General features: G+C 43.3%; 1 protein-coding gene across 5 annotated transcripts in view; it reads right to left on the bottom strand.

Moving 5' to 3' along the window:
* HMCN1 (hemicentin 1) overlaps positions 1-14861 on the bottom strand; it is a 301086-nt gene that overhangs the window by 13618 nt on the left and 272607 nt on the right. For all 5 annotated transcript variants that reach the window (XM_053391419.1, XM_053391422.1, XM_053391420.1 and 2 more), the window contains 11 exons: positions 13903-14073; positions 12414-12584; positions 10866-11036; positions 8748-8918; positions 7421-7591; positions 5332-5481; positions 4380-4517; positions 3872-3993; positions 2693-2930; positions 1596-1658; positions 472-591 (listed from right to left, as the gene is read on the bottom strand). In XM_053391419.1, coding sequence (XP_053247394.1) covers positions 472-591; positions 1596-1658; positions 2693-2930; positions 3872-3993; positions 4380-4517; positions 5332-5481; positions 7421-7591; positions 8748-8918; positions 10866-11036; positions 12414-12584; positions 13903-14073 — 1686 coding nt within the window. The remainder of the gene's footprint in view (positions 1-471; positions 592-1595; positions 1659-2692; positions 2931-3871; positions 3994-4379; positions 4518-5331; positions 5482-7420; positions 7592-8747; positions 8919-10865; positions 11037-12413; positions 12585-13902; positions 14074-14861) is intronic.

Here is a 14861-nt window from a genome sequence, read left to right as displayed (position 1 = left end):
CAGTGTCTATTTTATCATGAGAATATTACCCAGGTTAGTATCTTAGGGCCTGATCTGAAGACATATATAGTGGTACGTCTGGTTGCGGACGGGATCCATTCCGGAGGTCTGGTTGGATCCCGAGGTTTCTGCAACCTAAGGACTGCTTCTGTGCATGCGTGCATGGCGGTAGACCACTTCTGCACATGCGCAAAAGTGGTTAACTGCTTCTGCGCATGCAGCAAAACCCAGTAAAATACTTGCGGATTTGCTGCTTTCGCATTCCCAAAGTTTACGTAACCAGAGGGTTACATAACCGGAGGTACTGGTCAGTATCTGAATAGGACATCAGCTTTAGTTCCATCATAGAAGAAAAAATGGGATGTAAATACAAAGAATAAAAGATAAAATAACATTCATCTCTTGTGTATTCTAAATACTGTCATAAAAACACAGTGTGGCCAGTGCATTACATTTAAAAGCAAACCTTACCTTGGCATGCTCTTCCATCTGCTGATATGGTAAGGCCTTTGGGACACGAGCAATAATAGGTTCCTATAGCGTTGTGGCAAGTGTGGGAACATGGATTTCGAACTGTACACTCATCTTCATCTAATGATAAAAGCAAAACCGCATAAAACGAGGGTGTACGGTATAGTTCAGAAACAGGAATATAGACTGGCAACAGGAAGCCTATAGGGTCTAACTAGGCTTCTGGAATTCATTACCATTTTGTTTAACAACAAAAATGAGGAAGAAAAGGACCCAGCCCCCTTCCCACACTGTTAATCCTGCTCACACTACAGCAGCAATTTGAACATTCAAAAAATACTAAAGGGTTAGGAACAAGGAGAAGCGAAACGAAAATTCAATCGTGTTAAAAGATCAGAATGGAAGCCTGGACCCCCAAATCCAGTTTCAGTTCTAACCCACTCTTAATATATCTGTGTGAATATATGTCAATATGTTTCCATTGGGCAAAGTCAGATTCCGCCCCCCCCCCCCCCAGATAAGGGCAGGGATGGGTAATACCTAACCTGAGCTTCTCAAACAAATACATGGACCAAAACACAGCCGCTCTTTGAAATTCGCAGTTCTCTGAATTCTTGCCTTGACACTCTCCAACATGTACAAAGGTGCATGTATTAGGGAAAGTGTACTTAAAAAGGCGTATTATACGTGAAAATAACATACAAATGCATTAGGAAAAACTGCTTGACAAAATGTGTATATTAGTCAGTGCAACAAACAAAAATATATGAGAAATTCTCGCTAAAAAGCTAACAAATTTTCACGAAGATTTTTTTTTAAAAAAAACCAACAGCCCACAAATTGCTGCAGAAAAGAAGAACTCACTATTAAGATTGGAAAAATGAGAAACCTAAATAGACAGGTTCACCCATCCCTGCTTGAGAATAACAGTTTCTGAATAAGCAACATGTTCAGCAACTTTAGCTCTAATTTACCTAAAGTGAAGTCTGGAGGCGGCATCCTAGGAGCCTGTAAAGGGAATGTGTGCTTCAAAGGGGTTGGCAGGCAAGAGGGCTGCAAAGCAAGGAGCCAAGGCAGCGATCGGAGTGTTCTATATTCAGTCACATTATTAGCCATATTCTTACCTGTACAATATGGCCCAGCAGAGTCTAAGCCAAACCCATTAGGACATTGGTTGCTTTGGTCTCCTGTGGATGAAGGAAGCAAAAGGATTACAGACTGACAAAAAAAACCCAACAACTATGGACATCAGATTTTTCTTTTCCAAAGTTCTTCAAAAGTTCACTGGGTACTTTGGTTGGAGAGTTTTCTGTTTATTGTAATTTTGTTTATTTAATTGATAGGGAGGTCTATAAATGATGTAAGTAGATGAATATTCAAAACTGAATAAACGTTTATGCAGAAATGTACCGCCCTCAATAAGATTATGTTGCTTTTATGTACAACAATGGGGGGGGGGGGGAATCCATCTAAAATAAAAAATTGCATTCAAGATGACAGTAGGGGAAGAACCAAAGTAAATATTATTCCTTTCTAAAGCATAATCCACTTCAGGAAAGGCAAAACATCTCAGATTCATTTATTTGTATCTAGTCATCAGACCATCAAAATAACTGGGGGGTGGGGGGTGGGCAAGACTAATAAAAGTTAACGGACCCAAATGAAACTACATAAACAAAGCTAAAATGCCACATTTTCCTGGCAACTCACAAATCCCCTTTCAAAAGATGTCCCTGTTTTAACAAATATTTAAAAAAGAATTTATACACATCTGAATAAATTTATGTAAGAACTAAAGGGAAAAAAATTAATAAAACTTTAAATTTTGAATCACCCAGATACGATGCAGCATTCTCTCTCTAAGGAATTTCCTGTCTCATCAGTTATTGCAGACAGTAATTGTGCACTCTTCACAGTTGCATTTTTATCTTGTTCACCCAGTAGATAAATTACAGACTCTTGATTAGACCTCTACCTATTTCTCCCTAAATTTGTCCCAAGTATTGTTCTATCAGTGCATTATGCAAGGCATTATATATAATAGTATGTGCAAGGTCTTCAATCCAATTTAGACTACTTAGAATAGGGCATGTTTTTACCATATTCCTTCTAAAACATTTAACAGCATCGGATTTAACTGGCCTTCGATAAAGGCCATCCTTTACTTAAAAGGCCTTTCATTTCTACCAAACCCTGTGTGTACCATTCCCCGCAACAATACCTTTTGTAATGGAAGCAAGGATTTTAAAAGTTAGAGCTTCTTCGAGTGCATTGTATTCTGTTTCAACAGAGGCGGCCTGGAGGGTTTCCACCAGGAAGGGCATTCTTCCGCGATTCGGGTCGTAGGTAATGGTATGGTTCCAAGTGTATGGTACACTAACTCCATCTATGGTGAAGAGTCGTGTAGAGTAAGCATAGAGCTGACCAGGGCCTGTCTGAATATAATCTTCTGTATAATCCTGAAACGAACACCACACAACTCCAGATTAAGGAGACATTAAGGAGACACTTTGCCATTCTCCATGGCCATAGTGAACATGCAGGAATGGACACAATCATCCACAGTTTTGAAAAACGCTAGATTGCTATAATGGAAGTACATTTCCCTTCCATTCCTCCAGCTTGAAAGGAGCATAAGTGGAACCCAGACTGGAAGAAAATACAAGGACTACAATAAGGAACTGAAATATTTTCTATTTGAGCTGTTGCTTAGTGCTCATGCAACCAGCACCAGAAGACAGACTGCTAAGAGCTGGTCTTGTGTGCCCCATGTAGGAGAAAGGATTGAAGGTAAAAGGTAAGGACCCCGGACGGTTAAGCCCAGTCAAAGGCAACTATGGGGTTGCGGAGCTCATCTCGCTTTCAGGCCGAGGGAGTGGGCGTTTGTCCACAGACAGCTTTGCAGGTCATGTGGCCAGCAGGACTAAACCACTTCTGGCACAATGGGACACTGTGATGGAAGTCAGAGCGCAGAAACGCCGTCTACCTTCCCGTCACAGCGGTACCTATTTATCTACTTGTACTAGTGTGCTTTCGAACTGCTAGGTTGGCAGGAGCTGGAACAGAGCAACGGGAGCTCACTTTGTTGCAGGGATTCGAACTGCTAACCTTCCGATTGGCAAGCCCAAGAGGCTCAGTGGTTTAGACCACAGCGCAACCCGTATCTCATCACATCTGTGGATGGCTGCCTATCCACAGCAAAAATAAAACTAACAATATAATGCAAAATAGTAATCAAAAGAACTTCTGGGGACAATGATCAAATAGTATACTTTGCCTACAACCACAGGATGATACGTGGATGATAGTGGTGTCAACTGACACGCTAACATTATGATGGCTGAGTGTACTGGGGAAACCTACAGACAGATAGTTTCAGTAGTGTATAGTGATGATTTACCTTTACATTAACATCAGGTGATGATTGTAACTGCAGCATGTGGCCACTGATGACAACATCCAAGAGTAAAGATCCATCTGAGTCCAAGCCACGGGCGACGTGAGTCATTCGTAAGATCTCCCCTGTCAATATTAGTAAGAGTTCAAATGAGTGAACACTGGAGGGGGTGTCTGCCCTCATAAGAAATCTCAAGTCAAAAATTAATTAACAAAGAACCATTTAAATGTGCATTAACTATCTTAAAGCCAACTTTAAAGGGGACCATTGACAGTGATCATTAGAAGGCTTGCATAATTTTTAAACCTCCTATTTATCATTCGGTATTCACACCTTTAAAGGCCAAATATATGGTTCTCAAAGTAAGAGACAGACAAAAACGTCTTCCTGCAGCTCCTTCAGTTTGAACCAGGAGGCCAAAATACTGAAAATCCAACTATGGCAAATTGTTCTAAGCAGAAGCTTTGGAAGTTATGCAAAATAGAAAGCTGTTGTCCCATTTTTAACTAACCGGTAGCAAATTCCACTTGTGTCTCTCTCTTGAAAACTGCATTGGTGAGTGAAAAGCCATTCACTGCGCCTCCATTTTCTTTGGCTGTTGTCCAATAAATGGGACTCAGAATAGAAACTAGCGCTCTCATTGCTGGACCTTTAGAGGGGGGGGGGAAGCATTGTCATATGTACAGCAACATTTGTGGGTTGGTTTCTTTGCATTTTGTATTACTTACAATATCACCTGACCTTTAATAAATTCTCTTGATACTGATTGCATTAAATATTTTATGAAAATAGCAGAGCAAATAAGCATATACAATGGTACCACTACTTACGAACGCGATCTGTTTCGGGGTGTCGTTTGCACCCTGAAAAGTCCGTAAGTAGAGCGCTGCTGCTGCGCAAAGTGCGACAAAGCGTTTCTGTGCATGTGCGAAGTGCACAGATCGCTTGTGCACGTGCGGCAAAACCCAGAAGTATACACTTCCAGGTTTGCCGCATTCGCAAGCCAAAAATCCACAACATGAAGCAGATGCAACCAGAGGTATGACTGTATTGGAATCTGCAAAGAGTTTGACAGCAAAAGCACATCAGCCTCAATCTGCTTGCCAGTTCTAAAAGACCTGGAGGCACTTTCTAGCCACAATCCTCTTTGAAATGGTGTGCAAGCTCATAGGTTCATTGCTCTCCTCTCTGGAGTAAGTTACATGCCTCCTCATTCATATGGTACTTTCCCCATAGAATGTACAGAGACGGATGGGGCTTGCAAGGCTATGTCAAAGGAAAAGTTGAACAAAATATGTGACGTTCAGAGGTAGCAAAGCGAAACAAACAAAAGCAAACAAACAAGCACCCCAATGTTGCCTCCTAGGCATGGGTCAGCCGGTATTTCAACAGAATAAAAACTGTGTTAAGTTTGATAAGCCTAAGGAACATTTCTTAAGTATTAAAGAAACAGATGTACATACCGAGACTCCGTGGGATATTCGTAATCTTGGCTTGTATTCGTCTAGTGTCCAGATCTGGGCTATCGATTATAGTGGCATTCAGGAAAGCGATTCCAAACTCAACATCATTAATATTTCCAATGACACTTCCTCTAGCCTGTGGAGGTCCACCTATTGCCAAGGAAGTCAAAAGTTGGGGGGAGAGGGAGAATGGCCATCTGTAACATCTATTACTTTGTAACGTTTCAAAAAATCAAATCAAATGTGAGTATTATTATCCAAGTGCTGATGTTGAGCCACACTGCCCCCTCTGTTTTGGAGAGAAAAAAATATGAAGACATAAAATGGAACAGCCCAACTAAATAATGATGTTAGTAAACATCTTCCAGGCCACATATCCCCAGAGGAAAAGCCAGGGGCTTTTCATGAAACATCGAGTCCTCCAAGGCAAAGGCAACTGTTGTTTAGCACTGCATGCCAATGGTAGCACAACAAAGTATGGGAGGAAAGGAAACAGAATAAACTGCGGGAATTCAGGCAGGCTCTGCGAAATTATTTGGTTAGGACTTGGGCCAGAACACCAAAGTATATTAATCTTACTGACATGTAAAACTTCTCTGTGTTCTGGTGCCACATTTTAAGGAAACAACAACTGAAAAAATATATATATATACAAAGTGCTGCTAATAAGAGAGACACCTGTGTTTGTAAAAGTTTGTTTTTCAAAACATTTCTACCCGTTTTCTACATGTGTGTGCACTTTCAGGTAGGGAAACAAGACAAGTACTCGTAACTTCCCTCGGATTACGCAGCATTCTGAGCAACCGTCCAACGTTTTTAGGTTCCTTTCAGTCAAGCAGTAATAAGAAACGGTTGGATTCCTTTGCAAATATTGGTCTGGTAGTTTGAGCAGACAATTTTCAAATTGTTCCCCAAGTCTATCTGAACATATATTAAGTCAGAACGTTGGTTCATTAGGCCCAGTGACAGGTGGCAACTCTCCAAGTTGTGAGCTAAGAGAAGCAACTAACTGACTGCTTCCAATATTCCACTACTTCTCCCCCCCACACACACCAAAAAAGGGGTGAAGATCAGGAATAAAAGTTCAAATGTTCATAATACCAGGAGGTGCTATATCAGCACAGGCAGTCAGCTGGACTACTGCTGAAATGCCCTCAATGTTACTGAGAATTTTTTTGTGGGGGGGAATTCGATCTCTTCTAGGGTCCCTTCCAGACACCTTTTTATTGCACATTAAATGATGCTTTGAGCTCACTGGGGTGGTCACACGAGAACCTGCTTTCAGCACTGTTTGTGCCTGAAAGTGTTTTGGGGTGGTCACACTGTTTCATTTCCAACCTGTAACTTCCTGCTGAAATCCCCTATGTTTTCATACCACAGATTTCAAAAGTTCTGGGTTATTTTCATTCTGTTATTGCTGTGCCAACCCTGGGCAGCAAGAATGTGGCAGCACTGGGGAAGCATGGTGGAACAAACTAAAGCAGAATAAATCCCCCCACCCAATGCACTATTATTATGTCAAAGAACACATGCAACACAAGACACAGGAGAATGTTGAACAAATTTCTAACACAGAGCCAAATTAAATTTGTTTCAATGGGGCTGGACAGGGGAGTGATAAAACTGGGACATAGCAGGCACGGAGGTAGAACTTAATCTTTTCCTCCCTCACTGTGATCCAGAGGAGAACCCCTCCCTTTGAAGGCAACCCTCCATTTGTTCCCGTGAGGATCCCTCCTAGTTCAAAATCTGGTTTCAGGGGAATCTCCTGCGTCGCTGCTGTGATTCCTCAACATGATCAGCAATTCCTGCTCACTGACAGTATCATTTAAAACAAACAAACTTGCCCATTAAATGCAAACTCATTTGCCATCATGTTCAGTTTGGCTCTCAGCCTAGAACAAAAACCGATGAAGAACCTTTTTGGAAGTTTCATTTCTTGTGTACTGGGATTCTGAAAACACTTTTATTCAGGCAGAAAATAAAGTGCCCCATGTCCAGAATGTTAGTGTTTGTTTGTTTGTTTGGTTGGTTGGTTGGTTGGTTGTTTCTCAGCATCTGAGACACACTCTTGAGTCTGCCTACTTACCTGGACAAGCTTGAACATTACACCTGGAAATCTGAGAGTCGTCTCCAGGACAAGGTCGCCCACTGTTAGATGGGGATGGATTATTGCACAGCCGTGATCGGGTCTGCTCTCCTCCTCCGCAAGAAGCAGAACAGGCACTCCAAGGCTGCCATGGGCCCCAGTTTCCATCCACTGTAAACCAATGCAGAAGACATGAATTAATACTGTTTCGGTAAAGTTTCTCGTGTGTGCTCAAACATTATGTGCTAACTCAAATGCGAGCAACCATAGGATATGCTTGCAACAGGAGTCCAGGGAAGGAGGAAGAGGTTGAGAAATGGGTTGAATGGTACAACAGCTACACACAGACCAGGGAATAATCATGGAAACTAGTCGCAGACCATTCCCTCCCACCCAAAAAGGTACTCTTTATTACATTAAAGTTGTTGCATACATAAATAACCTTTTTTGACACATGGGAATTTCAGTCTGAATAATCCCCAGGAGAAAGGACTCTGGGTGTGTTTTCCCCCGGAATGTACTTTTAAACATTTTTTTTCAATTCATTACGGATCATTTCCCAATACTCTTTTACCCTTTTACATGTCCACCACATATGAAAGAACATTCCCTCCACCTCTTTGCCTCTCCAGCACTTATCTGATTCAGTCTTATACATCTTAGCAAGCCTTTCTTCCCAATGTCTTTGGGGTATTTTTAATAACAACAGCATAGGCATAATGCATTCTTTGTTACTTCAGCATTTTCAGAGAATCATAGAGTCAGAAACGTCCCTGAAGATTCTCTAATCAAACCTGCAATCTCGGAGTTATCAGCACCACACTCTAACCAAGTGAGCTATTGAAATTGGGATTGTTGCTTTGCATATGTATGTACCGTATTTTTCTGTGTATAACACAGCGGGGGGGGGGGACTGCCCACAGTTGCTGAGCTTTTTTGGGGGGGGGATTGCCCAGATTTGTTCAGCTTTTTTGGGGGGTGGGTTGCCGAAAATCGCTTACCTGCAGGACCACCACAGCCAGTCACACGCGCATCGACGAAGCCACCAATCATCTGCATGCTCTCAGAAAGCAAGCACCAATCACCCGCCAAATTGCCACAGCAGCCAATTGCCAGCGGACCTTGACACACCCACCAATCACCAGCAAAAACGCCGCTGACAATCTCCGGCTCACAGCAGCCACCAATCACCCATCCAACCTCTCCACTATCCATATATGACGACCCCATGTTTTTTAGCATAATTTCTTAATGAAATAATCTTATAAACAAAAAAAAACAAAAAACAAAACAGGGTAATAACCATGTACATGCTAAGGTAACTCACCAGGACAAAGCTCTATATTACACCTCTGTATCTGGGTATCAGCACCTGCGCAGGCTCTTCCCCCATTGAGCGGACGAGGATTGTCGCAAGTCCGGTACCTTCTCAACTGGCCACTGTTACATGTTCGGCTGCAAGTGCCCCAGTTGCTCCAAGGGCCCCAGTTACCATGCACTGCAGAAACAATACATTTTTGAAACAGCAATACTGAAAGCCATCGTGCGGTCCAAAATAATAATTTTAGTCGACGCTGGAGAAAAGTTTATGTGTTTCTAAAATTTACACTATCTCTAGAATAGTAGAGAAGAGCTCTTTCAGGAGCCCCCTTGCATCAAAGGCTGGGAGATTTATGCTTTCGTTTATTCTGCATGTGGCCCACCTTTCATCCCTTGTGTATTGTGATCTGGCTGCTGTCACCAACTCTATGTATGCTTTTCATGTCTAGCTGTATCACTATTTGCCTCCTCTCAAACTGGGGATGTTGTAACATGCCTTCGGGAGCCCTGATAATGCATGTCTGCTCATCACAGGGAGGCTTGTAAGCATGTTCATCTGAACATGCTTAGAATCCCCCCTTTAGATCTTCCCACTCAATGCAGGAAAGGCCAGGATTGAGTGGGTGTGTACAGGAGCATGGGGGCAGGGCTGGTGCAAGCCAGCCACATGCTCCCTATACAAATTGGGAGATCCTATTAAGGTAACACCTGAACAGGCCTACAGCATGGATAGATTGCACTGTTGAAAAATGGAGAGAGTTCTGTGAATTGATAGCAACCACAGCAACCTGGGTTCTGGGAAGCAAATGCTTCTATCAACTAGCTTCTTGCTCCTGACAGCTGCATAAAGCCTTTCTTCCAATGCACCATCCCGGTCTTTAAAATGCATCATATAATCCAGCTCTCAAGTACATTTAATTAAAGCGATGGAAAACCATTTCAGTTATACTTTCCTGGTGGGTTAAAGCAGTGGATGTAGGCAGCGGGGACTTCGGTGAGAAACAAAGTAAAGGACCCCTGGATGGTTAAGTCCAGTCAAAGGCAACTATGGGCTTGTGGCCCTCATCTCACTTTCAGGCCGAGGGAGCCGGCATTTGTCCACAGATAGCTTTCCGGGTATGCAGTCAGCATGACTAAACCGTTTCTGATGCAATAGGACACTGTGACAGAAACTAGAGCGCACGGAAACGCTGTTTAACTTCCCGCAGCAGCGGTACCTATTTATCTACTTGCACTGGTGTGCTTTTGAACTGCTAGGTTGGCAGGAGCCGGGAGAGAGCAATGGGAGCTCACCCCGTCACAGGGATTTGAACCGCTGACCTTCTGATTGACAAGCCCAAGAGGCTCAGTGGTTTAGACCACAGCGCCACCCGCGCAACATAAGTAGGGTAACTGGCCAAGGGACAAGCAATACATGATGTTAAATGCATCTTTGGACTTAATGGAGGGGGCCCTGATAATTGCAAGGTGGGTGCGTTAATTAATGGGATTACAGCAGGCATGGAGGTGGAATTTTCCTTTCCTTTTCTGCTGCAAAGGAAAATCCTCCTCTGAAGCTGGAATTCGAAACCTCATGGAGGCTAATGGGAAAGTACTTCTCAATGCGAACAGCATATTCAGGGAAGTGCAACAGAGCTTGCATATAAACACAGACTTGCCATGGACAAATTCAATGGTATTTGCAATCCATTCTTACAAATACTGTAATAGGTTAAGATCTGGTGAAGTACAATAACAACCTTGTAAAGTATACAGTTTTGGGTTTCCCCCCTCCCCCTTCTACACAGGTTCTGCACAACTGAACACTGTGATGAAAATGCCGTTTACCTTCCTGCTGCAACGATACCTATTTATCTACTTGCACTGGTGTGCTTTTGATATGCTAGGTTGGCAGGAGCTGGGACAGAACAATGGGAGCTCACCCCGTCGTGGGATTTGAACGACCGACCTTCTGATCAGCAAGCCCAAGAGGCTCAGTGGTTTAGATCACAGGGCCACCAGTGTCTCCCCAAAGCAAAGCATTATAGCTATCAAGAACTATAACTTGATCTGGCCTCTGTAGGAGAAAAGCTCTCTCTGGTAACCCCAAGTTTGCCCCGCTGTTCCAATCCCAAAAGGCACTTACTGGGACAAGGGTCACTATTGCAAAAATCAACCTGCATGTCATTTCCTTCACACTTGTGTCCGCCGTACTGTGGGGGTGGGTCTGAGCAGTCTCTGGTTCTCTGTCGGGTACCACCTCCACAAGACATGGTGCAAGCACTCCAGCTGGACCAGGAAGCCCACTTTCCATTCACTGGTTTGAAGAAGAAAAAGTTTTATTATTTTTTTAAGCACACTTTCAAACACAGCACTGAAATACGAGTTCTGTATCCAACCCAAACAACAACAAAGGCATGCAAGAATGATGGAAGCCAGAGCAGAATCTCAACGTGAAAGAGAAAAATCCAAGGTACAGGTGGCAGGGATGTTGTTTGCAGGTTCACCTGTAAAGCAGGTATCTGTGTGTGCATGCATATGTCTTTAACAGGGAAAGGAGAGCTGAACCCTTCTCTATTGTGTGTAGAAGTCCCCAGCCACCCTCTAAATAAATCACAATTCACACAGAATTTTTGTTTAAGGTTTTTGGCATAATTTTGGCCACAACTTTATTAACATACATGGATGTGAGTGGTTGCTTAGGCATTGGTTAGGACTATCTGTCCCCCCGCCTGGGGACAGAACTGACTTCCGGATTCCAGCGAAAGCCAGTAAGGGAAAACAATACAGTGGTACCTCGGGTTACATACGCTTCAGGTTACAGACTCTGCTAACCCAGAAATATTACCTCGGGTTAAAAACTTTGCTTCAGGATGAGAACAGAAATCGTGCTCCGGCGGTGCGGCAGCAGTGGGAGGCCCCATTAGCTAAAGTGGTGCTTCAGATTAAGAACAATTTCAGGTTAAGAACAGACCTCCAGAATGAATTAAGTTCTTAACCCGAGGTACCACTGTATTGGGGAGAAATGGAGCTGAGCCACAGGCCCTCACTTCTCCCCGCATGCTCCCAGGGGCTTGCCCGGCCCTAGCCCCTTGCCAGGGATTTGGACAAATGTATGGCAAACCCCTGTATTCCTTTAACGGAATTCCCTTGCAGCAGCAGCAGCATTGGAGGGGCAGGCACAGCCAACCACATCCCCACCACCAACCAAAAATTAACCAATGCCTAACCACAACCTTACAAGTTGTCACGATTTGCTACACAGTAGGCAAAAACCAAATGGCACCAGTCAATCAGCCAATGGACAAAATTCCTACGAGGCCCCTGCCCCCAAAACAGACGACCCCATGACAGGCACAGCAATGTCAAAGGCAACAGTCCTAAATTAGGGAGGGTGGGCAGGCGATCCGATGCACGCAGCAAAAGAGACTGGAAAAAGCTGCATGCCAAGAATCTATAACCTTCGGGCCAACCCTCTAAATGGTAACATCAAACTCTCCCAACAACCCAAATTGGCCCAATCGTAGTCATGGCCATCCAAATGGTCCTGCCCAGTAACCAAGAGGGGATGTCCTGTTCGACCCCACCGCAACACGTGCTCTCCATGAAGGAGAACACGCTTTCTAAAAACTACCTTTCTCTTTACATTTTTATGAGACCCAGAAAACGACAGTTCATTCCATATTTAACTTACCTGGACAGTCTCTCTTGCTGCAGACCTGCATCTGTGCATCAGGTCCTTCACAGTAGGTCCCATCGAACGATGGAGGAGGGTTATTGCAGAGCCGTAATCTGGTGTGGGTCCCTTTGCCACATGTCTCACTGCAGGTCCCCCATGGCAGCCAAGAACCCCAGGCACCATTAACTAGAAAACAGGAAGGGTTACAATCCAAGCTGGAACTTCATTTTCTAATTCAACAAGACCACCACAATTGGGTTGGAGCCAAAGGTTGCCTGAGTTGAAGGCCACCTGAACAACTGATCTTTCCTCTCCCCTCCATCCTAATTCAAAAAAGGACGGAACAGCAACACGATAGAGAAGAAAGGGGAATTCTGGTGGATGTGTCCAAAGGTGAAAGACTTCTGGGGAAAGATATATAATGAGTTGGAAAAAATGTTGAAATATACATTTATTAAGAAACCAGAAGCCTTTCTCCTTTGAATAGTGGGTTTGGAATTGCCCAAGAAAGATGTTAGATTGTTTTTGTATGCCACAACCGCAGCTAGAATTTTGTTAGCCAAAAATTGGAAATTACAAGAAATACCAACAGTGGAGGAATGGCAGATGAAGATGATGGACTTTTTGGAGCCAGCTGACCTGACCGGAAGAATCCACGACCAGAAGGAGGAGGAGTATCAAGATGAATGGAAGAAATTTAAGGATTATTTAGTTAAATATGTTAAGATAACATAATTAGAATCCCTTGTGAGTAACAGATAGGCCTAGGAGTTAAATATGTTAAATTGCCTAATACCATGGACAGAAGTCAATATGAAAAGAAAGAAAGACGTTAATTGTCCAAGTAAATTTTATTGGAAAATAGTGTTGGGAAACTGCTATAATGAGCTACATGGAAACTCAGCTAGGGGGATTTGAGGAAGTCACTCAACAATGGTAACAAAAGTGGGACTATAACAGTTAGGATGTTTGTTTGTTTGTTTGTTTTATATTGAAATGTTTTTTTATTGTTGTTAAAAAGTTAAAGGGACCCCTGACCATTAGGTCCAGTCGTGGCCGACTTGGGTTGTGGCGCTCATCTTGCTTTACTGGCTGAGGGAGCAGGCGTACAGCTTCCGGGTCATGTGACCAGCATGACTAAGCCGCTTCTGGCGAACCAGAGCAGCGCATGGAAATGCCGTTTACCTTCCCGCCAGAGCGGTACCTATTTATCTACTTGCACGTTTGACGTGCTTTCGAACTGCTAGGTTGGCAGGAGCAGGGACAGAGCAACGGGAGCTCACCTCGTCGCAGGGATTCGAACCACCGACCTTCTGATCGGCAAGTCCTAGGCTCTGTGGTTTAGACCACAGCGCTACCCGCGTCCCTACTGTCCCTATTGTTGTTATGTTTGTTATAAATTTGGAAAATCAATAAAAAAAATTGGCAGGAAAAAAAGAGAAGGGGAATTCATTTGAAGTTTGGTTCATGTGTGCCACTTTTAACAGCCTCTCTGTATTCTCACCTGGGCACGGCCTAATGTTGCACATGATTGGCTCAACAGCGCTACCATCACAAGGCCTTCCACCATGTTGGGCAGGAGGGTTGCTGCAAGTTCTGGTTCTGGTCTTGTTGCCTTGCCCACAGGTTTTAGAGCATTCTTCCCAAGAGCCCCATTCCGACCAGTTGCCATCCACTAAAAAGAATACATATTGCATGTGACTTGTTAACAGATGTTGGGAAATGCTTTAGACCTTGGATTTCTAGGATGAGCAAAACCTCATCTGACACACAATGCTGCCTGCTTAAACTGGAGCCCTGGTATCTGGCAAAACTGCATGCTATTCAGCTTCTCAAGAACTCCCTTGTGTTAAAATAAACAGTATGTAATGTTACTAAGGCTGTTAAATTTGCTAATTTGGAAGTAGATTCCACCAACACAAATGAGACTTAATTCCAAGTAATCGTGTGCAGCAGAAGTGGCAACCCTGTAGAGGTTTTTGTGGCTCACAGGGACTGCCCCCAAACAATTGTGTGGTAATTCTGTGCCTTTTAAAAGTAATTTATTGATCCATTACTTCCCCGCCCCCCCCCAGCACTTTCTCTGTGATTATTTACCTTTCTTGGACATTCCTAAGTGCTCTTGGGTAATTTTCCATGCTTTTAAATCTACTGGGGGCTTCTTAACACACACACTCCTGAAGTGCCTCATTCTTCCTTCCCCTTTTCTTTCTTTCTGCTGTTTCCAAGTATACTACTAATATTATTTTTATTTATTTATGTATTCTTATTTATTCAATTTATACACCGCCATTCATCCAAAGATCCCAGGGCGGTGCACATCATTAAAAACATAATTGACGCAGCATAATTAAAAAAAAACCCACAGTGTAATGATAAAATAATCATAACAACAGCTCTCCACATACATTTAACAGGCCATAGATTACTTAACAGCACTACTACTTAGCAGCTTGTGATGCC

This window comes from Podarcis raffonei, chromosome 6, assembly GCF_027172205.1.
Source record: "Podarcis raffonei isolate rPodRaf1 chromosome 6, rPodRaf1.pri, whole genome shotgun sequence".
NCBI classification, from domain to species: Eukaryota; Metazoa; Chordata; class Lepidosauria; order Squamata; family Lacertidae; genus Podarcis; species Podarcis raffonei.
This window is presented reverse-complemented; position numbering and strand designations above follow the sequence as displayed.